This window comes from Melopsittacus undulatus, chromosome 4 (genome assembly GCF_012275295.1).
Source record: "Melopsittacus undulatus isolate bMelUnd1 chromosome 4, bMelUnd1.mat.Z, whole genome shotgun sequence".
Taxonomy (NCBI): domain Eukaryota; kingdom Metazoa; phylum Chordata; class Aves; order Psittaciformes; family Psittaculidae; genus Melopsittacus; species Melopsittacus undulatus.
Window position 1 is genome coordinate 18248702 of NC_047530.1, and position 25361 is coordinate 18274062.

The window sequence follows — 25361 nt, forward strand, 5'->3', positions numbered from 1 at the left end:
TTCTGCCCTCCCTGCTCCTGTGAGGAAGATCCTTACCATGTGTACAGCCCTTACAGCACAGGGTGGTAAAATCAAAACAGAAAAAAACCCCAAAACTAAAAATTCATTCATTAAACTCTCATTTCCACATCACGAGTGAGATGCTCAGAGTAGAACGAGTGGTAGGTACACGTATAACACCTCTTCACTGGCAAAGCTCCCTGCTGTAGGGAAATTGCATTTGACAGATGCTGCAGGAAGGGCTGGATCATCTGCAGTTGCAATTTTGGGGTTTTACAGATGTTAAACTCAAGCAGCAGATGTGTAAAGAGCACCTCTTCCAGCGAGTGACGCTGAAGCAGCTCATTTTGTCATTTCTTCTGGGTCTAGACTAAACCGAGGCCGTTAAGCCGTTGAGCTGCCTGTGAGGACAAAGGCTACCTTTCTGAGTCAGGATGAAGCCTGTTTTCCAGTGGAGGTTTGCCAGTGAAAGGCAGAACCTCAGATGGACCTTAGAATCTCAGCCCTCAGAAAACCTTTCCACCTTTATTGCTTTATTGAACTGCTAAAAATACTGAATGGAAAATGCAAGTATTAAGGAAATGAGGTAGATTTGGGCTTTCTGAGCTGGATGACTTCCAGTTTCATCAGCTTCCCGGAATCCTTACTGAGAAAATGAAGCGCTCCTTGTAACTCTCAGAAACCTGTCAGTGTTTTTCCTCTCATGTGGCTGTGTTGGTTCACGGGGTACGGTGCATAGGGAGATCTGTCAACATTGCGCAGTGAGAACAGAGCTTTTGGCTGCTGGCATTGGTTGGGATGAATGCTCAAACACCTGACCAAACCACAGCTTTCCCTGACAATTATTACCTTATGAGAAAGCAGGCTCCAGAGGAGCTGCGTGGCTGAGCCTGCCACTGTGCTGGTCCATGAGACCTGCTCCAAGAGAAATGTGTGGGGCCATCTTCTGTGGCCCTGCCAAGTGAAGAGCATTGAGAAGTCTCTGTCATGGGAGGTCCTCCTCTAAAGTGATCTGCACATAGCCAGAGCGCCTGAGCAAGTGAGAGCAGATTGATGTCACATTACCTGTTAGTGGAAACAGAAAATGCAAGTTTTGGATTTCACATAGCTGGGAAGAAGTCAGGAGAGGCCAGTATCCTAACTACACAAGGAGACAACAGGTGCTCTTAATGGATTTAACGTGCTGAGAAACTGAGGGGATGGAGGTTTGCTTTGTGTGGTTAAAACTGTAGTCACCCAGCGAGAGGCAGGCAGTTTAAATTTAATGGCAATTACATACATAGGGGCTCTGGGAGGATGCAGCAGGCACAGAGTGCTCTTGCACCTGCAGAAGCTCTGAGCATCCTGTTGGTGCAGTGAGCATGGTGTATTACACAGCTAGCAGGGATTTCACAGTGCCTGGTGATCCTGTCTGCAGAGCTAGTCCTGGTGTCTTGCCTCTGCTCCTCAGGCTCTCCATGAGGAACCGTAATCTGCTTGCTCCATATATGTGACTATGTTTCTGCTGGCTTGGATATAAGGAAGGTGTATTGTGAAGTATTCCCAAGGCATTCCTTGGCAGATGTTTGGGACAGTGGGGGGAGGTTTGCAAAGGGGATCTCCAAGCAAGTTCATCAAAATTTCCCTTCCAGTTGCACCTCTGTGGGCACCCCCAGCAGTCAGTCCTGCCCAAAAAAAGATGTCTGCTGTATTTAAAACTGAGCCAAGAATAAACTGTGTATTTCAACCACAGTGCTACAGACTCCTGGAAACAAGGCCTGCCTTCATGCTTGGAGGGCTTCCCTGCTTTGCCAGGAACCACAGGGAAGAGCAACAGGAGCTTTGGCTGGAAACTGCTGCTGACAGTTGCTGTCATGGGTGACCACGTACAATACCTCTCACTGTGCTTACCTAAAGTCTTTCCAGGACAAACCTTTGGCCTTGACAGCCATTTTTGATTCTCAGAAAGGGGAAAATAAGTGTCTTCTGCTGAGCATCCTGCCCACAGGAAACACTGCAGCATAAACTGTCCTTGGCATCGGAATCTCACTGGTCACCATGTAGTTGGTGGGCCTGCTGGGAAGTGCAGCATCACTGCAGAGTGCTTTTTGCTGGCTTGTGTTGCCATGCTGTGTCGAAGTTGGAGAGGAAGAGAGAGGATGTATGATCTTGTGATTAAGATCTACAGCTGGAATTCAGGAAGCTGGTGTTCAGTCCCTGTTCTCGGGGACACGGGCAAATTTCTTAACCTCTACTCCTCGCTTTCTTATCCTTTCAACACAGGCTTTTCCTTATCTCTTTAGGATAGCCACAGGATGTGGCTCTAAATGTCTAGCACAATGCATCACTGATCTTTCCACTGCACAGTTCTCTCAAGCTCCAGAGAGGTTCCTGGTGGTGGTGTGGGCTGTAGAAATGCCAATGCACAACAAAGCAATCGATGACCTGATTTTCACTTTCAGACCATAGTTACAGTGGATGAATAGGATCAAGGTGGATTCAGATTTCAGCTCATCCAGAGATTTTCATATTGATATGGAGATGCCATCACCTATGTTACCACCCTCCCCATTGCTCCCCCTTCCCAGGGAAATAGGTGTCCAACCAGAGGGCAAAATGGATCAAGTTCCAGTCTTGAGACCCTTATTTATATGATCCTTCTCTGGGCATCTTCATGACTTTGAAAGTGGCTTTGTCTAGGCCTATAATGTGTCCTCCATCTCAGTGGAATGGTGATGGTAACACTTCCCTGCCTCAGAGCTGCTGTGAAGGCTCTGTCTAACTCTTGGACCAGTACCTGAGATGCTTCAAAAAATGAACTGCTAACTATGTGTACTGTACAAAGCTCCCATCTTAGCTCCTTTTCTCCATCTGTGACAGTACCTACAGCATGCCTGGCAGCTGAAAAGCAGAGGTGCTATGACCTGGTATGTATTCTTAGGAAGGCGTTGCCTAAGTCTGCAGATGACCCCATGTTTTCTGGTCATGTTCCTGACAGTGCTTCTGACTACAGGCTATTCCCCCAGGCAGTATCAGGGTCAGGGAAGCTGATAATCTGTGTTATGGCTCTGTCATTTTGGCAGCTCTGCTTTTGATAGGGAGCTCCCAGCCTCCTAGGGGTAACATACTGGAAAATGAGCCCTTTTGCAGCTGGTCTTTTGTAACAGTGACAAGGAGGTCCCCATGCACCCTAATGAAGGCTACAGGGGACGTTCACTTCTTGCAATAGTGCAGTCCTGCTGGAATTGATACCCCTGGAAGGACTAAGACTTTGCCTTATGATGGGGGCATCTGATGCTAGCCACAGATTCCCCCAGTCTATATGATGTGTTGTCAGCAGGGAGCTTCTTTTCTTCTCAGCTTGGATAATGCTCCAGGCTTGGTTTATCAGAGCAGGCAAGTCTGGGATCTTAACCCCACACACCTCAGCAGAAGAGGGGACATGCTTCCCCCTGAAGAAGCCTTGCACGCCTCCTGGCTTCAGCTCCGTGCTCCCAGTGCAACACTTTGCTGAATCAGAGCACGTCCCGTGCGGTGCGTTCTGCTGCATCATAACATCATTACGCAATTTGACAGCTCTGGCAACCTCTGCTCCAGTGAGTCCCAGAGCTAAATGAACAGGAGCTGTGCCAGCCAGGCTTGTGGTGTGTTTAGAAAGCCATGTGGGCGAACTCGTATAGCACCTGCCCATACTAAATGCAGTTTGGCAAACGGGTGTTTGTTCCTCCCTCCCTTTTGTAAGAGATGAAGCAAAAGAAAACCCCTCCTATATGACTTCTGTTTATTTTTTTATGATTATGAGGCTTGTCCAGTTTGCAGGTTAAGCTTCTGAAGCCTGGGACGCTGTCTCTGTTTGTGCTGGGGTTGCTTCAAGCATGTAGTGACTTGATGAACAATTCTTGTTGCAGGGACTTGAAGCTGGACAATGTGCTGCTGGACTACGAGGGTCACTGCAAGCTGGCAGACTTTGGAATGTGCAAAGAGGGCATTCATGATGGCATTACCACAGCCACCTTCTGTGGTACACCAGACTACATCGCTCCGGAGGTATAGGAACCTTTCTGAGCCCAGGAAAACTGGCTACAATATGAAAAGTGTAGGTTAGCTTTGGAACAGCAAGTGTACTTCCTGGTGTCTTTAGCTACACCTTATTTGACTGCTGTGTGCGAGGATTCCTCCTAGATGTGTGCTTGTATAATTAGTTCTTTGTGCAAGTAAAGCATGAGTAAACCTTCATGCTGCTGTAAGCATCAAGATAAACTTGTATTTTTCTTTAGGAAATGTGAGGTGAAAAATGGAGGAGCAGCTGTAAAAATCTTGAGGCACATAAAGATACTGGCCCAGTTTAATTTGAAAGGAGATTGAATTCACCCTTGTTCCTTTTTTTTTTCCTACCTCCTCCTATTCCCTGTCATTCCCCAATTTCACTACAAAATTAATAAACACCTCTTTAAGGAGCAGCTGTTCTCCAGATGCTGCCAGATGTTCTGACAGGGTTTCAGATCCTTCCTCAGCACAATTGAATTTTTGCCAGTGGTTTGCGTTTGTGCCTTTCTCACACACTCATGCTCCTTCCCCTCTGCAGCTAAAAGCTTTGCCATTGGAGCTGGGTAAGCAATTCCTTCCCAGGGGCAAAGAGGCGGTGTCAACCCACACACATGGCTGCTCTGCCACTTCTGAGGCTCAGCCAATTTTGCTGAAATCCCCTTCTCCTGCTAACCTCTAGCATAGGTTTGCTTCCCGGTGACCCTGTGAGCAGTCAAGCTCTTATTTCATAGAATCATAGAATAGTTAGGATTGGAAAGGACCTCAAGATCATCTAGTTCCAACCCCTTGCCATGTCCAGGGACACCTCACACTAAACCATATCACCCAAGGCTTCATCCAACCTGGTCTTGAACACTTCTAGGGATGGAGCATTCACAGCCTCCCTGGGCAACCCATTCCAGTGCCTCAGCACCCTAACAGTAAAGAATTTCTTCCTTATATCAAGTCTAAACCTCTGCTGTTTAAGTTTCAACCCATTACCCCTTGTCCTGTCACTACAGTCCCTAATGAATAGTCCCTCCCCAGCATCCCTGTAGGCCCCCTTCAGATACTGGAAGGCTGCTAAGAGGTCTCCATGCAGCCTTCTCTTCTCCAGGTTGAACAGCCCCAACTTTCTCTTAATGTATCTGATGTACCTTTGTGTTAATACCAGCTTGAGATCACCTATATATTCCTGGACACATACCCAGCTTAGCAGAGAGCACTGTTAGGACACAGTGAGAACTTCCACATTAATGTTTCCTCCCCTGTTCCTCCCTTCCTAAGAAGCTTCCAGGTTGATATTTCTTTCCCATCTCTTCTTCAGATCCTGCAGGAGATGCTGTATGGCCCTGATGTAGACTGGTGGGCCATGGGTGTGCTGCTGTATGAGATGCTGTGTGGCCACGCGCCCTTTGAGGCGGAGAATGAGGACGACCTCTTTGAGGCCATTCTAAATGATGAAGTCGTCTACCCAACGTGGCTCCAGCAGGATGCAGTGGCAATTCTCAAAGCAGTGAGTCCATTTGGCTACTCTCATTCTCTCTGGCTTTCTTCAGCCTAAATCTAGCAAAAGGAAACAGGGCTGGGGGTGTGGGCACTCGGAAGTTGCTGTTACCCTGGTCTTTTTCTTATCTTGAAGTGTAAACAAACAAACAAACAAACAAATTCTGACACACCTATGTGTGTTTGCTTAGTTATGTCCTTTGTATGGTTCAGCTGCTTTCTTGGCAAGCAAAGTGTCTGCATGTCTGTGTCTGGGCATTCCCCTGCTGACTTAATGATTTGCACTATACAGTCAGAACAGAAACAGCAGTTATATACAGTATTTAATCAATAGTGAATATATGATTTCCATGCAATTGGAGTGGTGGAAAAGTGAAGTTTTCATGATAATCCTTCCTTCTGATGGTAATACCAGTTATCCCCCAGGGTTTCCTGTCTACCTGCATACAAAGACAGGGGTTCGATTTTTGTGGGGAGTAAAAAAAAAATGGAGCCATACAGCAAACAGTTTGAGGAGAGCTGTTGCTGGCTATACCTAGTCCTTTTTATACCATGTATTCCTGAATTTTCCCAGGAGCTCTTATCCACGTGCATTCCATTTTTGCCTGTGACACAGGAGTGAAGCTTTTTAAGATTTCAGGCTGTGTATGTACAAACATTGCCTAGTGAAGTGGAACTGGCCTGGCTTTACTGTAATGAATCAAAATGTGATTAAATGATGGGAGTGTTAACCTACAAATGAGGAGACCTAACATGGCTGTTCTGCTACTGGCTTCTTCCTGCCCCTAATCAAGACACTTAATATATTTAGGCACCCTTTGGATAGAGAAGGATAAGAGTATTCAATTTCCTTGCAAAAGCACTGTGACCAAAGGTGTGTTTAAGACTGGATACAATTAAATATTGTCATAATAGAGGATTTAGAAAATAGTTGGATAAAATGGGATCTCATAGTAACTTGTGGAGCATTGACCCTAAGAAATGAGGTAATGAATGATGGGACTATTTAAAGGAAAGAGGAGAGTTCATTTTCATTAGATCTTCAGGTTTCTGCTGAAAGACTTCTGTTGTATACTGACTGAGCAGCTACTTTCTGTTTCTGAAAACACATCTAATAAATTCTACAGAAATCAACCGAGAATTGAGAGGCCAAGGATTGTATTACTGAAATAACAGGTTGTGCTCAGGAGTGATTGTCATGCTGAAGGCTACCTTTGGTCTTGGAAATAACCTGTAACATATTCAATTTTATTTATTTTATTCTTTTTTAAGTTAAGTTCAGACTCTTGTGGCATTTGGAGCCATGTTCATATTGTGGGGTTGGGAATCCTGAGTGTCTGAGCCAATTCCTCTTCTGCAGGAACAAGTAACAGCAGAGTGGATTTGTTGCAGGCATCTAGTGTAAGTATAAGATGGAGGTAAAATGTGGCCAGATAGATGCTCATTGTAACAGCCTCTTGAATAGATGCTTATTTTCCTAATTCAGATAGGGACATCATAGAAACAGCCAGCACAAGCTGCAGTCACCCCAGGCTTCTTTAGCTTGTGTTCAGAGCCCAGCTTTTAGAATGGGTCCCTTCTGTTCCTAATAGCAAGCAGCCTGATGAGAGGCTTTGGGGGAAGAGGGCCAGAATTGAGGATTGAGCTAAGACTTTCAATAAAGACCGACTGAGTGCCTCCAAAACTGCACAGCTTAGCAATTGCTGCTTACTTGCCTGAAAAAGGTCTCCTGTCCTGTCACTCTGCTTGTCTGCTGTGTCACGTGTTGCTGGTGAAACGCGAATGAAAGCAAAACTGCCTCTCTGCATGCACGTGTGTTACTCAAGAGAAGCACTAAGCTATGTATGCTTTGGGAAAAAGGCTAAAATTTAAGGCACTAACCAGGAGCCTGGTGCTTAACGGGGGGAAGTTGCAACTGGAATTTTCACTGGACCTTCAGTTCTTCAGTGTTTCTGTTCCCTGGGTAGCTGCTACCTGGAGGCAACTTTTGCATCTTATTTTACAGCACTGATAGTAAAATAAAGCATGAATTTCTGCAACTTCACAGTAGCTGCTTTTGGGACAAAGAGCTGACAACTAGAACTCATTTCCATCTCCCTTTCTAATGCTGAGTTTTTAGAGGCATCACAGCATACTACATTTAATTGGAAGGAAACATCCTGTCATGAGGTTTGCTGGGACTCTAGATTAAAAAGGGAAAAACCCACATGCTTTGATTTCTTTTGAATGATAACAAATATGATTGCTGCTGAGGTATATTTGCAGTGTACTGATAATGTTTGGTCAGTATTTTTAGGTTTTAGTGTAACACAGAGTGATGAACCTGTTTTTTTTTTGTACCTTTGTGGCTATTTCGTGAAGGAAGGTGATAGATTTTTCAGCTGCTAAGTATGTAGATTATTTTTCTCAGAGACTACTGATGCTAATATTATGTCTCCTAGATACAGCATTATTACTGTGTGAGTGTATTCTAATCACTACTGTGTTTGCCTCCAGCAAAAAGTGAACTTAAGCTTCCTGACTTACAACTGTGGCAGGGCTTTCTAACCCGTGATATTAAATGCTCCAGAGAATCAGAGCACTCAGAGCTACAGCAGTGACATAAATGATTATAAGTAATTACATGGCATAGGAAGCCTGTGGAAGACCAGGGAGTTAAACGGAGGGTCTCCTGTATTACAGGCTAAGGTCTTCATAGCCTTAATAACTGGATTATCCCCTCACTAAAAGTTCTGGCCTCTAACCTTGAAAAGGACTAAGCGAGAATTCACTTAGTCCTGAATTGTACAAAGCTCTGAAACAGAAATCAAATTCTGCCAGGAAGATGCAATTAGATGCAGGTGCTTAGATATGTTCTACAAATGGATACATCTAGGTTTAGAAAGCACTTGGTCCATTTGCCTTCATGAAGAGCTTCATTGTAAACAAGGATAATATGGTTCAGGACCCATTTTGTGGATGCTGTTATTTTGGTTTGCTTTTGTTTACCATAATTGTGCTTCATCAATTTCCCCCCATCAGAAACCAGCTGATTTCTGAAAGCTGTATCCTATTCATCTCTGCAGTTTCCCAATAATAGCCAACATATGTCCTTAGGACCTCATTTAGATCACTGGGTGTTCCTGGTGTGTTTTTATGCACTTTACCAAGGAAAACAAACCAAACTCAGTGCCCTGGGACCTTGTTTAGAATTGAAGTATTTGTGCTCTACAAAGTTTTTATCTATTTCCATTTTTAATGTTTGTTTCTTACGCTTGGATGTTTTCCCTCAAGAACTGGGGAAAGAGTAGGGGGAGCTAAATCAGTGTAAATCAGCCGGATTTTCCTGGAGTGAATACTCCTAGAGGAGGGAAGCAGAAAATCTCACTCATGTGCTCTGCCCTGTCTGAGTGTGTCACTGGGGAATTTGGGTATTGGTGGGTCAAGTCAGGTGAAGAGGACTCAAATTGAGGTCTCCACTGCTTGTGTGAGCAACTGGGCCTGGATTTGCTTATGGGAGTAAAATAAGTGCAGAAAGGGAGAATTGCTGTTGAATGGATTCAGACCACTTCAGCACATTCTAAACATTAAGTTTTGCTTTGATTTTGAGTCCTCCTCTGAAAAGGTTTCTCCATAGCCCTACCTGAATGCAGTCACAAGGAGTTTATGCCAGAGAAGTTATTGGGTTTGTGTGAGTAAAAGAAATTCTTTCAAATGCTCTTTGCCATCAGTTGACAGAGTTGTCACCAGTTTGTGATGATAAAGAGACTGTGAAAGAGAAGCTTTGTGAGCATGCAGAGAGCAGAGACTGCCACACTGTATCTTTTATGGGGAGAGTGCAGCTGGACTTTAGAGCATGTTGATGTTCTGAATTTTTTTCTGAAATTGTCACTAGCAGAAAGTGCTTGAGCAAAGAGGGTGTCTTTCCAGGCAGCCAGAGGCTTTGGGATTCAGCTGACTGAACTGCAAAATGAAACACAATCCTCGCGTTTCCCATAAGCGGGGTGGTATTTTGGCAGCATGTTTCATCCACTTCATGTATGACTTTCTCAAATGCAATTCAGTCATGCTATCTTGCTCACAGTCAGGCTTAGCTGAGGGGAGAGCAGGGACACAATGAAAATCAGATCTCAAAAGTCGATGGCGTAACAGGAAGCAAATTCCTAGGGAAAGCTACAGGGATTTTCCTTTCCAAGTCTGATTTCAGATGAGGAGAGAAGAACTAAGCCTATTGAATCACTCCATGGACTGATGATCTGAAATAGCAGTGGCTGGCCTAAAGGTTTGGAAACGTGGAAGAGCAAATGCAGCTTGGATGTTTTCACTCTGAGCCAGGTAACAGCAGGAGCTAGAAAGCAGCATCTCCCCACAGAAACGTCAGCATTGCTCTGCCTTTTGCACCCTTGATTTCTGACCGTCTGTCACAGCTGAGTCTGATGAAGCCAAGTATGTCATCTTAGTGTTTGCGTGCCAACCTCCAGTCTTAATGTGAGCTCTGAAACACTTCTGGCTTAGCTGAAATGCTCCTTCTGAAAGTGAGGCTTGGGCAGCCTTGCCTGTAGCTCTATATTCTGGGGACATAAATGAGACTAAAGCCTGTTCTCCTTCCAGCTGGTTAAAACTATGCATTTTGAAGAGAACACTACTGGAGTCAAGAGAATGAGCAAAAATCTTTGTCTCCCTCCAAGTGGTTTTCATGTGAAAAATAAACACTAGACAAGAAAAGAGGAAGATGCAGAGGAAACTAGCTGTAATTTTAGCAGCCTGCACTCCTGCCCAGGCCAAGTGGAACAGCACAGGGGAATCCAAATGCAGGTGGGTTAGTGCAGAGAGGGAGAGGTATTGAAAGGTGAGATCAGCTGACAGTAAACACGACATGTCTCAGAGAAAATTGATGTCAGCAATACAGAGCTAAGGGTGCAAAGAGAAACTTGAAGACTGTTTTTCTAGAGAACAATAGCCTGGAAGTGATGCTGACTCAAAAGGCAAATACTCAGGTTTAGTGAACTCTCTTCTGCTTTGTGTCATGGAGTTAACCTCCTCCCTCCAGATACCTGCACCCTGACAACACCACTGAAGTCTAACGTGCCAGCAGCCCCGCATCCTCCTTTATACTTTGTTCTTTCAGATTTGCTTAAAATCCCCACTGTATTGCCAGGTTATCATCAGGGGGCTGTCGTGTCTGGGAATTAGTGCGTCAGACTCAGCTGCAGTAGCAGTGATGCTCTGTGGGTCAGCAGGAGCCAGGTCTTGCTCTGATGACCTGTATTTTACGGACTGAGTTTTGGTTGTTGGAGCACAAAGTAGGGGAGTTGGGATTTCCTTCCCAGCTTCTGGGAGGAGGGAGCTTGCATGATTCTCAGGAGCAGCTGGAAGGGTAATGGTTAAATGTGTCACAATTTAAATCCCACAGCCTTGAACCCTGATCAAGAAGTAAAAGAAACCCTGGTCTAGAAAGTAAAAGACTTTTCTCACTTTTGTATCAGTTCATGTCACAGACTGACACCCGGAAATGATGGGTTTTTTTTAGTTCCCTCTTTTTTGGGGTTGCTTATACAGCTAGCACACATAGCGGTGTTCCACACTAAGGACTCATTGGTGGTGTAAATTACCCCCTTTGCTAGGAGGCAGCACACATGGGTTTTTCTGGAGAGCAAGAAAAGGGTTCAGGAATGCTGCAGTGCAGAAGGCAGCCGGCCATTTCACCTTCCCTGGGAGAGAGGTATTGGGGCCCTTCCACAATAGCTTGGCCAATTTTCATCTTGTTCATTAAAAAAGCCACTCAAAACTTTCTACAGGAGTTTGTCATTCCTTTGTTGCCCAGAAGAGTGAATGTGAGGCTGCCTTAGGTCCCTCAGTCACTCAGGTAGCCATCAGACACGAGACTTCCCCACAGGGTACTGTAATGAGTAGGGTATTGCTCCACCAGCAGTTTCTCTGGAGTTGATGGGGGAAGCCTGTGGATATGATTTCAAAACGTCCTGCATGCGGAGCAGAGGGAAGTCCAGTCTGTCTGTAAGCAGGATAGCAGCTCCAGCAGAGCCCTTGGAGACTCAGGTTGTGCTGCGTGCGCTTACCATAACAGGCTGAGAAGAAGATTGGAGAGACAGAGATTTCCCTAGGGCAGCTGAAGGACAGAAAACAAAGTGAATTGAGCTGTGCTTCAGAAGGACTAAAGTACACATCCTAAGGGGACGCCACCATGACTGCCCAAACCCTTGGTGAGGGCACCTTTTGTGTGTGCTGCAGCTTATTTTCAGGAAGGCTTTCTGGATGGTGAGGGCTTTATGCTGAACCAGAATGGCCACACCACTGTAAGGAGCTTGAAAATGCCATTAATGAAGAGAGAAGGCAGAGCGCCAGTGTTTTTACATCAGAAAGAAGTACATTTTTAAATGTAGTCGAAGTGAAGAGCCCAATGTGGCGGAAGAATGGAGGAGAAAGGGCTGGTTTTGGACTGCTGGCAAGGACACCTAAGCTCAGGAGAGATGTGGATGGTCCAAGATGCCTCCTTGCTGCAGCTGATCACCCCAACATCAGCACAGAGGGGGAGGTCTTCTGAAATCTGGAGAAGTTTATTCTCTTCATGCACTGCACTTGTTTGACGCCCAGCACCCATGGATACTGAAAGATCAGAACTAGCTCTCATCAGCTCAGATACCATGGTGAGTGCCTGCATCCTCCTTGCACAGACTTAGAATACCTGGGCTGTGCTTTGCTTGGCACGTTCAAGTGCAGTACATAGACGATTCCTGCTCCGTTTGTGCTTTGCCTTTTCCCTAAGTCAGGGTGGTCAGTTTGGCTACTGTGTGAACTAGACTAAACCCCCATGTTTGTGCTTTCCAGTCCTCTCCTGAACACTTATGAGGTGTGAAACAGGGCAGCAAGGTTGCCTACGTTTTCTTTACATCGCTCTGTGCAAGCACATGTCTATCCTTTAGCTTGCATCCTATAGATGTGAGCCAAGTTCATTCTTTCCAACAGACAGAAAAAGGTGGATAATCTGTTTCACATGCAGTGCTGGAATAGCCAGAATTAACTTGTTTCTAAATGAAACAGATGCTGGGAGTATTTTTTAAGATAAAGATTAAAAGGAAAAAGAACAACACAATGGTGGACCCACTGAAATCAAAGGGGGATCTAGATGAGCTCATTGCTTTAACCTCAGAGCTGAGGAGCCTGTTAACAAAGGCAGATAGATATTAAAAATGCCTTCAAATACACTGATAAATTATTCTCCTTGGCATCTCTTCAGAGTTGGCAGGCTTGATAAATCCTCTTGCACAGTTTGATTAAGTTTTGGCTGTCAGAGTGAGGTCAATATTTAAATCTCTGTGTGAAACTCTGTGCTGGCTCTGTGTATGCATTTTTCCTTTATTTTGCTATTTAGAAAAGCTTTCGCCTTGCGTTTCCTGGTTGGCTCCAGACCCTCTGCTGCAAAAGCAGGACTCCAGATTCTGTTCTTTCCAAACTGGGAAGGAGTTTTGCAGTTTTAAAGGATCTCATCTTAATAATTTTTGCTATAAACGTACACTGTGGTGAAGTGACAAGGCTGTGCTCCACCACAGATTGCCTTCTTAACTCTTTTGCCTGAGCTTGCATATCCATCACTGTAACATGCTGTCTCTTATTCTTTGCCTCCTAATACTCAACAAACAGCTTTCTCCAATGATTTTTATCTCTTCTGTCAATTGATCTGATCACACCTCTTTCTGAAGCACTCCTCTTCCCTACAGTAATAGTCCCATGCTTCTGAATAATTCACTGTGGAAGGAAAGCCAAAGCCATCTCTACATTGCTTGCCAAGGACAAATTCATCTTGATGTAGTCATTAAGACTTACCTTTCCAATAGGCTGAAATTAGCTTCTTGTTGAAGTCCACAGTATGCAGGCTCAGATTTGCAAACAGAAGCTTCTGACCCAACCTATTGTAATATCAGGTGTGACTCATCCTCCTCTTTCCTGCCCCAGATAGGAAAAAAGTGAAGGAGCTTTCATTGTGCCAACTTTGTCTTCCCCCTCTTCTTTTTCTGCTTGCTCCTAGGTGCTCGGGAACAAGCGATTCCTGTGTCTGAGCCTAAGACTTGTTCTGGGCTCCCTTCTCAGCTCTGCTATAGTTAAACAACGTGATTATAACCTCCCCAAAGTGTTTTGGTGAAGTCCGTTAAAATCCAATCTTGGGGGAAGGCCCAAGGCCTCCCTTGAGAACCTGGCTTCCACCTGGAGATGGGAATGATAGCTGAATGATGGGACCAGCTTTTGCTGTGCAGCCTCAGTGGAGGGGGCCAGTCTGTCTGACTGGGGGGTCTGATAGGGCTAACAAATCTTCAACTGTCAGCACCATTCAGGGCTGTAGGTCTTCCTTGTCCTTCCAGCTTTGAACTTTCTGACCTGCTGTGTCTTTTCAGGAACTTTAAAAGAATTGAAATATAACCAAGACCACAAAAAAAGCTCCTTTGAAGTATTTTCCTGTGGTTTTTTTTTCTTTTTTTTTTCTTAATTGGCCTTTACAGGTTTGTGTGGGGCACTTTAGTCCCTTTGTACTTGACCCTATGTAAATAGGCCACCCAGGGTTGTGTAATAGATTCCCAGTTCCTCTTGACAAAACCATCAGAAAAGGATTAATGGTTTTCCCATGCAACCCTAGGGAAATCTTACCATTGCTTAAAACGAGAGTGAGATCATACCCCCAGACTGTTAACAAGCGCGATGCTCATTCTTCATCCATGTTTGTGTTAGTCTGATGGATGTATTGATTTAGTAATTGACCTGCATATCCCCATGTCGTACCTACAGTCCAATTGGAGTAATTTAAAAACAGCAGCTGGAGTCTGATACTGTCTGGGCAGCCTATGCAGCTGGTGACCCACGTGGGAACTGGGGTTGACTCATCAGTTCTGAAAACACAGATTTCTACAGTGACATCTTGACCAAAACCTATGTTAAATATTCCATATATTTAATGAATAAATTTAATTTCTGTTTAATATGATTTATTACAAGAGTACCAAGGGCAAATGGGTCAAAAATCACTAGCTATTGTCGGGCCAATATGCATTTGATACTTGTGGCCTTTTCATCTGCGTTAGTATTGATGAGTTATTTGTTGATGAGTGGAGAGGGGCATGGAAGCAGGCAGCTTTCAGAACAGCAAAGAAGTTTGTAGCTATTCAGACAACATTTAATTCCCATATTTTGGGCTAAGTTTTCTCCTGGTGGTAGTCAGCAATGTTATACCAGTTAACACTACTAGAAGATTTGGGCCTGGGTCTATCCCACATCTGAGTTGCTCTATCTGGTTTATTTTGCTAGACTCCCTTGCTCACATTGTTTGCTGATGCAGTTAATCCTTCTTGTTTCCTTGGGCTTTGACTGGGCAGCACTGAACAGCCATTTCTGTACTAGGGGAAAGCAAGATCAAATTTCTCTGCTTATTATCCACTGCATTGACATTTTGTCCTTCTTGCCTGTGGCTCGCACCTTAAACGTGATTGCCGTCATGCTTATTGTTACAGTCTTCTGGCTTGTAGGAGCAGGGCTGTATACTGGTTTTACCTCCCTTCCCATTCCTCTTTTATCTGGAAAAGGAGATAACAGAGATCTCTCACTTTCTTTCTTCCTCTCCTCCTCCTTAAAATGCTTTCACAGAGCAGTCTTGTACTTCTTTGCCCTGCCACTGCAGTCACTGGACCCTCTCTGCACTGAAGGGTTCCACCTGCTCAGAGTTTTTTGTAGCCATGACACCAGCATGGCAGTAGAAGCATCCTGTACAAGCGTGGGTTGCATTCTGGCTAGGATGTACTTTGCACAAGTACAAATCAGGGCTTTTAGCAGTCGGTCTTGCTGTGCCCAGGGTAGGAAGCCAGAATGCCACATGGCTTCTAATGGCTGCAATCAGAGCAAATGCCCAGTGTAAAACAGAGGCAGCATTCAAGAGAACCGCAATGACTCCAAGTCCTATTCTCAGCAGCACAATCCTTGCTGAAGGTCAGTAAGACTTGGGCTCCCAAGCACCTGGCTCACATCACAGTCACATTGCTGCAGTACCAGGCACCGGCTGAGCTGTTTGCAAGCACAAGAAATTCCACGGGAGAGATCTCCACAGCTGATGACCTTTATGGAAATTGGGGTTGCACCTCATAACCCACTTGTGTGTCTGAGCTCTGGATTGCTCCTGTGTGGGGGAAGTGAGGCATGCTTGTGAGCATCACCCTGGCAGGATTGTGATGGAGGTTTATGGGAGCCTTGCCCAAGAGAGCAAAAGACAAGACTGGCTCAAATAAGCAGCTTTTTATTTAAAAGATAAATAAAGGAAAGGGGGGGGGGGGGGGGAAGTGTATGCTATGCTAATGCCACCTGGCTTCCAATCTTTAGAAATAATACCGACATTGACAGAGCCATAGAGCCATCTTTCTTCTCCTTTATTTAGGGGTGGATGAAGGCTAATGAAACCCCAGAGTGCGGGTTTGTTTGCCTTATGTAATAGACAGCCAAACTGTTTCCAGCAATTGCAGCATTCAGTCCAGAGACTCATGGAGGGAAGCCTTAATTAGAGTAATTGCTCTATTTATATAACGATTCCCTTTTGTCTGCGATCGGATAGATCTTTGAGAAATCTTATTTCCTTTCAAGTTAATTTCTGTCCCGTTAGTTTAGCTCATGAATCTGAATGAAGATCGGCATATTGGATATTTCCTGATCTCTCTGCTCTCCCTCATTCCTCGAGGGGAGACTGTGGAGTGTTAATCTATGCTGTTGCTGCTGCTTTTTGCTTTGGGAAAGCAACAGGCAGGAAATGTTAAAATCGTGAACAGGGAAATCTTGTGTTCCTTTAACGGATTGGGCTTGACTATTGCATCGGCACAATCCTGAATTCCTCTGAGGCATGTGGTGAGATGGAGAGGACCTGAGACCAAGGATCTGCGATCAATCCTGAAGTCCTCTGTGGCATGTGGTATGATAGAGAGCAGCTGACACTAAAGGTCTGCTGTTGTATCTGTGACAGGCTGCTCTTGGGCTCCTGGCAAAATGAAGTGATGAATTTCCCTGGGTCTCTCTTTCCTGCCTGTGAGATGGGGGATAGCTTCCATCTCTGCTGTACACTTGCATGTGAAAGATGAGCTGCCTGGGGCACAGGCTTTCTCTTACAAGGTAAATGCACCCTGCCCAGGGCAACAAAGTCCTGATGGGAGCTGGTACCTCTAAGACTTTAATACAAGAAATAATAATTTCATCCTTGTCTAGGTACCTGACAGTGTGAAGGGAATGGCTGAGCAGGAAGTTGTATTCCTCTTCCTGAAATGCATTAGTTCTGTGAAGGGGTCGGAGCTCTTTAGTGTCTTCCTAGAACATGACACAATTTAACACTATCTAGTCACTGTGATATTTGCATAAAGTTAATTGTCCTGATGCAGATAGCACATACATGAGTTAGATAAAACCTACTGGGGATTCCAGTATCAAAAAAGGGAACTTGTAAATTCAAGGAAATTAATGCCTGGGACCATCTGTTTTGTGCAAACATCCCTTCCAGCTTCCAGGCCATTAGACTGATTTGCAAACTCAGTCTCTTGAGACAGAAGTTGCAATGCTGCATATGAACAGCACTGAAGAAGCCTCATACAGCATTGCCCAGCAGACAAAGAGACCTAAACCCCTCCCCAGCATGGTCTATGCCACACAGTGGGTGAAGGGGAGGACCAGCATGGGTACCCTTCTCTCTCTCACCTGCCTGTGGGCTGAACTCCCAGGGCTGACTCAGAGTTTTCCTAATGGTTGGCACTGCTATGTCGTATTTTTCCCTTGTAACTTCTTGGACCCTCTGTGGACTAATCTCCAGCTTTTCATTTCTTGTCATGGCTTGCTGCATTTGCTTTCAGTAAATGTTTTCAAATGATCTCATGAAGTCATGTTTTTGGCGCATTCCAACTGCTGGTTTTGGCTGCGATGCTGCTGAGAGGGTTAGCTGAGGTCAGTGAGAGCCTTGCTCAAGTTTGCTGCTCAGCAGATTGGTGTAGCCTAAAGGGACCCAGTGTGAGGATGCTCACAAGGGGGTCTACACTGGAATGGGATAATTCCCTGTGGTTGGATGTGATAATAAAGAGAGGGCTTGATGGCCTGGTTCAGGCATAAGATTGATGCTCTTGCTATTGATTTTTCTGGGAGGCTTCTGGGTTTGAGTGATTACATATTTCTTTTTGCTCAGGAGCATCTTTGTTGTGCCTTGTTTTTACTGTTGAATTATTTTTCTCTGTTTCTTTGCTGAGCTCTGTATGCCAGAGGTTGAGCTTCATGCTGGATTCTGGATTATCATGCAAAATTAGAGATACTCAGCAAACATTAGGAAGTGACATTTTGCCAGCTGAAAAACTTTCAGCTGAGCATCTTCTCTCATCACCTGCAAAAACACTGGAGGTTTGTACTTGGAAAGACATTTAGGGCTCCCCAACCTGTGAAGCAAGAGTCAGACCCTGGCCTTCATGTGGATTCCAGGAGCGGACAACACTTTCTAAGACATTTTCCAGCTGTTTCTGAATGAAGCCAAAGGGATCAGGTGAAAGATTAGCTGCTCTTCCAAAAACTTTCACCCTGCACAGCCTGAATATGTACAGAGGGCAGCATCTCTTTGCTCTGGGCACTCAGCTTTACCCCTCCTGCTGAAGAAGTGCCTCTTATATGGACAGAGATGTGGGTATGAGCTACTTATTTCAGAGATGTAAGGCTGAGCTTGTAATTAAGTTCCTCAGAAATCTCAGGTTCTTTGTCTGCTTTGCTAGAAGTGCCATCAGATAGCAGAGGTGTCATGAAACAGGCTGTCAGATGCTACCCTATTGCAGCAGAGAAGTGTCAGTACTGTGTAAGGTAGAGAGAGAGAGAGGATTCATGTGTTTTTGAGCCCTTGAGAGGTCATTACTGTCTTTTCGGGTTTTTTGTGAAATACTGGACAACACAAACTAAAACCACTAAAACCAAAACAAAACTAGAATCCATTTCTTTGTCAGTGCAGTACTTTTTAGTGAATCCAGATAGTGTTTGAAAGGACTAGTTACTCATTTTAGTGAAATTGGCTTACAAAATTTCATCTTTTAATTTCATAAATCTCTTGCAGTAAGGCAGGTAACTGTTCCAGTGTAAAACATCAGTACTGTCTCAGTTGGAGTCACCATTTGTGCACCTGCTTTTCAGTTCAATTGCCAAATAAAGACCACAGCCGCTCCCCAGAGAAAACACCCTATCTTCACCAGGCTGTGATGGACCTGCCCCCTCCAAAATTCACCAGAAGTTTTTATGTGAGGTAGGAGCAGCAATGGTCCCAGAATACGGGACCATATTTCATGTACTGCATTATGCTGCTCAAAGGCAACATTTTTAGTCCCATGTGCAGATGGAAGCAAGAGGACTCAGTGCAGTGTACAATGCATTTATCAGGGATGTAAGTTAACAAGAAGAGACCAACTGTCCTTTGAAATGATATCACACCCTGTGGGTGTTGACCTGTTGGAGTGAGTCCAGAGAAGGGCCACAAAGATGATCAGAGGGCTGGAGCACCTCTCCTATGGAGACAGGCTGAGAGAGCTAGGGTTGTTCAACCTGGAGAAGGCTCCAGAGAGACATAAGAGGAGCCTTCCATTACCTAAAGGGGCTGACAAGAAATCTAGAGAGTGGCTTCTGATGAAGGCTTATAATGACAGGACAAGGGGAATGGTTTTAAACTGAAAGAGGGTAGATTTAGATTAGATATTAGGAAATTAATCTTCACTATGAAGACATTGGCAAGACACTGGCACAGGTTGCCCAGAGAAGCTGTGGCTGCCCCATCCCTCGCAGGGGTTGAGGCCAGGTTGGATGGGGCTTTGAGCAGCCTGGTTTAGTGGAAGGTGTCCCTGCTCGTGACAGGGGGTGGGAACCAGATGAGCTTTAAGGTCCCTTCCAACCCAAAGTATTCTATGATTCTCTTGCTGAAGCAGACTAGCTTGAGTTTGGTTTTCTTGAAAGGGAGGCTTCTTCACGTAGAATGCATGATTTATATTCACTTTCAAGGTCCTAAGCCTGTGTTAGGCTCTTCCACAGTATCTGGAAAACAAGTGTAGAGAAACATGTCTGGAGTTGTTTGTGCTGCTGGTGGGACACTGCATCCTTTGATACCCTTGTACTTCAAAGCTCTTGTTTTGCATAGCAAGAGAGGCAACAGCCTGACAGCTGCAGAAGGTACTGTTCAATCATGTGCCCATAGGTCACCTCATTCCTATTGGAGGCAAAGATTAATTCAGAGAGGTTTTGTGGCAGCCCAGTATAAGTCTCAGCCACTGCTGGAACACAGGGGCATGTGTTCCACTGGTGGGTGAATTTGAAGCCTTTGCTCTCCTCCTGCCTCCTTTGGGCACCCAGTGTGGGGTAGATGGTTCCTGGGTTTCTTAAACTGCAGGTCCAGTACTCAAATGGGAGTTGGCCATTTGAATTTGAACAATAATTTTGTTTTGAATGTTATGTTTTGGTTTTTTAGTGCTCAAAACAGCCGACCTCAGGGGATGGCACTTGCCTGGTCCTCATTGTCCTAACAAAAAGGGTGTTTTAACTAGACAGGAATGCATTTATGTTTGCTCTCAACTTGTATCATGGATGCCTTTGCTTGGTACAGTTTTGGCATAATGTAGAATAAAGCAAGCAAACAGGAATATAAATACATTTCTATATCCCAGGCATCTGAACTGGTCTGGGAAGGGACAGTCCAGTTTAGGCTTTGGTTTTATATGGTTGTGCATGAATGGGAATCTAAGCGAAGCACATTACCAGCCCTTTTCAAAGATTATTTGCTTTCATTATTTTGTTGTGGTTATTTTTCTACTTCTCCAGGCTTAGTAGAAGCTTCCTGGTGTGATGGAGGTGGTGGCAGGTCAGGAGTCAGGAGACAAGGAACTTACTCCTAACTCTTCTTTTTGTCTTGTCTCTAGGCTGTTTTTGTCTATACCACTCCCAGCACCAGCAAGCTCTGATCTTGTTTGAGCTTTCTAAGTGTTCCAGCAATGCAAATAAGAGCTAGTGAGGTGCAGATATCTGTATGTGCAGACAAAGAAGCTGGGCAGGGAGTCTCTAGAGAAAGATGGAGCTGCCAGGAGATTTCTGTCCTGTTTTGCAAACCAAAGAAGCTTAGTTCAAGACTTGAAAAAGCTTGTCTGAACCAGGTCTCCAAGAGATTTTGGCTTGACCCATTTCTTGCTTGGAAACCAAACTGTTGTCTGGGGATCAGTATCCCACAGAAGCTTTGGGGCAGAGTCTCTTGGGAAACAAATTGTGTTGGGGTTGTGCTGGTAGAAAGGGAGAAGAATGGGTTGAAAGGCTTGGGAGACAAGTTCTGCTTTTACTTGGGCCTGATGCTGAGAATGCTGCATGACTGAGGCCAAGAGTCCAGAGAACCATGGGAAGACCCCAGCTGCAGAGAGTTGTGCTGGGTCTGCTCCTCTCCTGGTGACTGCTCTTACAAATCCTGATGCACTCAGCAGCCCTTTATACTGATGTTTGGGGTGGAATGGTGGGAAACAGTTCTGCCATAGGGAATCCCATGGCAGCACATGTCCTTGAAGGGCTCAGGAGATCAGGCTGGAGCTGGGGGGGGGGGGTGGGGGGTGCTGATGTCAGCAGAGTCAGGGGTCCTGCAAGGTCTCAGCTGTGGATGCCACATGTACTTTGGCTCTGAAGCCCCATCAGGATGGGGTATTGAGCAGACTTCTAAAATAAATCTGGCATTTGTCTTTCTTCTCCCCATCTTCTCTCTAGGTAGGGAATGACTAGAGCTTTTATCTGCTCATCCTAGGAGAATTTGTACCTTCTGAAAAGCTCCTACAGTCAGAATGAAGTTGGTCTGCACCTCCCCTTCTTTTAATTCCCCCATTGCCGAGATGCAGCAGACTTGGTCGTTCCTGAAACAGTGACCGATTGTCTGGTTTGGCTGGTTCAGCTATTTGCTAAACATAATGCTCTTTCATCTTCGAGGAAATCGTCTGGACACCTCCACCGGAGTGGAGCTTGCTTTATGCTGCTATTTCAATAGGCAAATAAAAGCGGCTGTTTTCCCAGTTTAAACATAACCCGATTTCTCTAATGAATTAGAAATACTTGTGGGGAGGGGCAATGCTGGGTTTTTACTGAATTTTTAAGAACTATAATCCTAAATTAAGAAGCCAACTCGCTCTTTTCCTGCCTAGGGAAAAGATTCCTCTCCTTCCCCAATATTTCCCTTCCCCTTAAGAAATATCTGCAGCACTCACACTTCATCATTTTTGTCTGGATTAAAGGGCACCCGCCAGGGCCCTCTCACACCATGTGCATGATGTATGGCTTTTCTCATCTCTCCCTGGCAAATCAGGGCACTTTGGCTGAGGTTTGAGATTTCTTTTCACTGGTCGCAGAATAAAAGTGTTACTAAAAGGAATCCTCTTTTAGAGTTTTACTGTTGAGAGAGGAGATGATCACCTGTCTGCTCTCATCTGCTCAGGATTGAGGGGCTCTAAAAGCCAGTGCCTTGCTCTTTTTCCTCTGTATCCCGAGATGACAGGAAGGAAAGTGTAGGCTTCTGGCTGTGCTTCAGCAGGCTGAGGTTTAGGAAAAAGATGCAGCTTGGGACTGACTCCAGTCCAAAGCCTGGGGAGCAGCATTTGCGAGTGAGCTTATATTGCTGAGAATTTAATACAGAAATAAATAACCATCAAAACCACTGTACAACATTTATAATGGTGCAAAGGATGTAATTCAACTTTCCTTTCTTATTGTGGTAACCAAGGATTTGACCAAAAGAAAAAGGACCAAGGAGAAATACACCGTGACTTCTTCCTTTAGAGAATGAGTGAAGTTCCTTGCATGCAGCTCCAGTACAATGAAACGGAGAAGTCTGGCCAGCAACTGGGTTCAACAGGAAAGCTGAGGACAAGCTTTTGTGTGACTGCTAATAGGTCCCTCTCCCATGGCCCTGCTGGATGGGAGGAAACAAACAGCCCTTTCTGTTTTGCAGTTCATGACGAAGAACCCCACCATGCGGCTGGGCAGCCCGGGGCTGGGCGGCGAGACCGCGATTCTGCGGCACCCCTACTTCAAAGATCTGGACTGGGACCTGCTGAACCAGCGCCAGATGGAGCCACCGTTCAGGCCCCGAATTGTACGTGGGAAGGAAGGGTGGGGGGAAGGAACCCTGTTTGTTTTGTTCTCTTCTGGGTTCTGTAAGTAGGTTTGTTCCCCTCAGAAAGGAAAGGAGGAGGGGAAGGGAGGGCAACTTTGACACCAAAGCCCTGGCCCAGGAGGTGAGCCAGGAGATGAGGTCTTGGCTTGGCTGCTCGTTGGCCACCTGACATTGTACAGGTCACATTTCCCCTCCATGCAGGATTTTCAAAGGCAACTCAGCCAAAAGATGCAGGTTTGTAAGAGGTGCTGCAGCAGGTTAGGCACCTAACTACCCTTTGCCTTGCTGCAGATGTAAGGCAGGGTAAGTAATCCTCATCCTGCCCACTCCACCTACCCTTCACAATTGGGCTGCCTCTCCATTGTCTGTCTGTCTGTACAACAGCCAGCACAGAGTTCCCTGCTCAGACCACTGTCAGTGGAGTGGCTCAAAGGGCAGACACTGATCTGCCCCTTTTCCCAGGGGTGCCTCACAGCCCTAAGGATGCTGTGTGATAGAAGGTGCTGCTCTCTGTGAAGTGCCTTTCCAAGGTTGTCTCTGTGAAACCATGACACATGCCTTTGAAATTGTTGCCCAGGGTGGCTTTGTCTCATGCTGTGGTCACTCTTCAAGCTCTTAGTGACAATGGTCGACCCAGTCCTGCTCCTTGAAGATCACAGGGTACAGGATCATGGACTCATAGCAGCTCAAAGTCAGGCTCTTGGATTGGTTTGTGACCTGAATCAAACACTAAAGGAGCCTTCTCATTCTGCTTTGAGCTGGACAGCGTCTGGGAACATTAGACTTTGATATCCATAAAACATCTTGCTCTGGATGCAGAAAAAACACATGCCTTGTCAAAATGTGCCACAGACCCAGTTTGTGTGTGTGCACTGTAAACAGTCCCACTTTGTGGCATACAGCAAGGAATCCAGGGCCTGGACGCAAGCCATTTGCCTTCTCATGGCCCAGTAATTCATTGTCGTGCAGGTTTAATGGCTCTCACACATGGGAGTGTACACCCACCCTCCCCCTAAAACCCAGCTATAGACACTCTGCAGATGAGGAAGGACAGTGTGGAGTCAACTAATTGGAAACACGGCTGATAACTGCTTCAGATGGCTGGGTGTGTGCTGCCAGTTAAGGAAGGGAACAAGATTTATGTGCCCCGTCCTGCTGTGTCTGGGCAGGCAACCCGTCAGAGGTGGTATCAATTAAATCAGAGAGGGGCTTTCCTGTCAGAAGCCTGCAGAGGCTCTAGAAGGTTTGCACTGTACAAGGTTCTGTGGGGCACTCAGCTGCTCCAGCCCAACCCCAGAAAAAGCTTTTGGTAAGCTCAGTCTCGATTGTGGAGAGGATGGCTCATTGCACTCAAGACTAGACTAAAGGTACAGAGCGAGGATCAAGCACATGATGCATACTTGTGACATCTCTTTCCTTTGTCTTTTCTGTTTGACAGAAATCCAAAGATGACGTGAGCAACTTTGATCCAGATTTTATAAAAGAGGAGCCCATTCTCACTCCCATTGAAGAAGGAGTTCTTCCAATGATAAACCAAGATGAATTTAGAAACTTTTCATTCACAAGCCCAGAACTGCAGCAATAGCTACAGCTCCGGGAAAGGGCTGCTGAGAGGACTGGGGGGAAATGAAAACTAAGTTTATGAGAGATTTCGTTTTCAAGGAGTAACAGTGCACTGACTTTACACGGTACAGCAGCACCACTGTCAACATTACCTTAATGTGAAATTGAAACCTTCCTGTGTTTGTGGGATTTATGCAGCTCTTGGATCAAATATTGACAGGGATAGAACAAACATGGTATTGTAAATAGCTGATGCGGACAGAGAACTGAATGCTGAGCTAGTTGGCTCAGCCTGAATGTCACCATTTGCAGTGGATTGAAGGAGTCGGCATGAGCATGAAACAAGTGTCTTGCAGCTCTGAGCCAAACAGACTTGTTACAATTCTGATTGTTTGCAAGACTATTTTGAGGAGTCCCAGCACTGTCCAGCATTCTGGAGCCTTGATCCAGCATCCCATGGCCTGACTGAACCAGGTGTTCCTACTGACATTACCTGTTTCTGCAGTATTTATTTCTTTCTGAAGGACAAATGGCTCTCTTTGCCACTGTTTGGGTTTTCCGTGTAAAATATTTCATTGTGCTGACTAGCAGAAGGAAACAAACAAACACCCTGTGCCCCACACAGATTCTTCCAAATCAGAGGGAAGTCATGTGCTCGTAGTGTTCTACTGTTTGTGTGATATGAAAAGTTTTAGTGTTTGCATTCTGTGAAGTGCCTTTTTACATCATGCATCTTCAATGCTCCTTTCTTTGCCTCCCAGCTGTTTTCAACTATAATGTAACTTGTAAAACCTTACTGTTTATTTAGGCCAATTCTATTTAATTATGCTATACAGAGCCCCTTTTGTGGGTTTAGTGCCTCATTAAAATTTTGATCCAAAGTGGTAGCACTTAAATTGTAACATTATTGTAACAAGAGCCACAGAAATGGCAAAGTGCTTGAAAGCAAAGTTGTCAACCAACAGGTAGCACAAAAGGACAACTTTCTCTCCTGAGAATGATAAACATTATCCAAGAAACAGGGTGACTTGGCTTGGTTTGGATTTAAGGGCTTATTACGCACAGAGCACTTCTTATCGGTTGCAGCCTCAAGCCTCTGCCACAGGCAGACTGAGACACTTTTTCTACATGGTTTGTA

The 25361-nt window shown here is 45.2% G+C and overlaps 1 protein-coding gene across 1 annotated transcript in view; it reads left to right on the top strand.

The window, feature by feature from the left end:
• PRKCH (protein kinase C eta) overlaps nucleotides 1-25110 on the top strand; it is a 117047-nt gene extending 91937 nt beyond the window's left edge. Inside the window, exons 11-14 of the mRNA XM_005149620.3 lie at nucleotides 3888-4026; nucleotides 5333-5521; nucleotides 22496-22639; nucleotides 24099-25110. Coding sequence (XP_005149677.1) covers nucleotides 3888-4026; nucleotides 5333-5521; nucleotides 22496-22639; nucleotides 24099-24245 — 619 coding nt within the window. The 3' untranslated portion in view covers nucleotides 24246-25110. The remainder of the gene's footprint in view (nucleotides 1-3887; nucleotides 4027-5332; nucleotides 5522-22495; nucleotides 22640-24098) is intronic.
• Nucleotides 25111-25361: the final 251 nt, after the last annotated feature.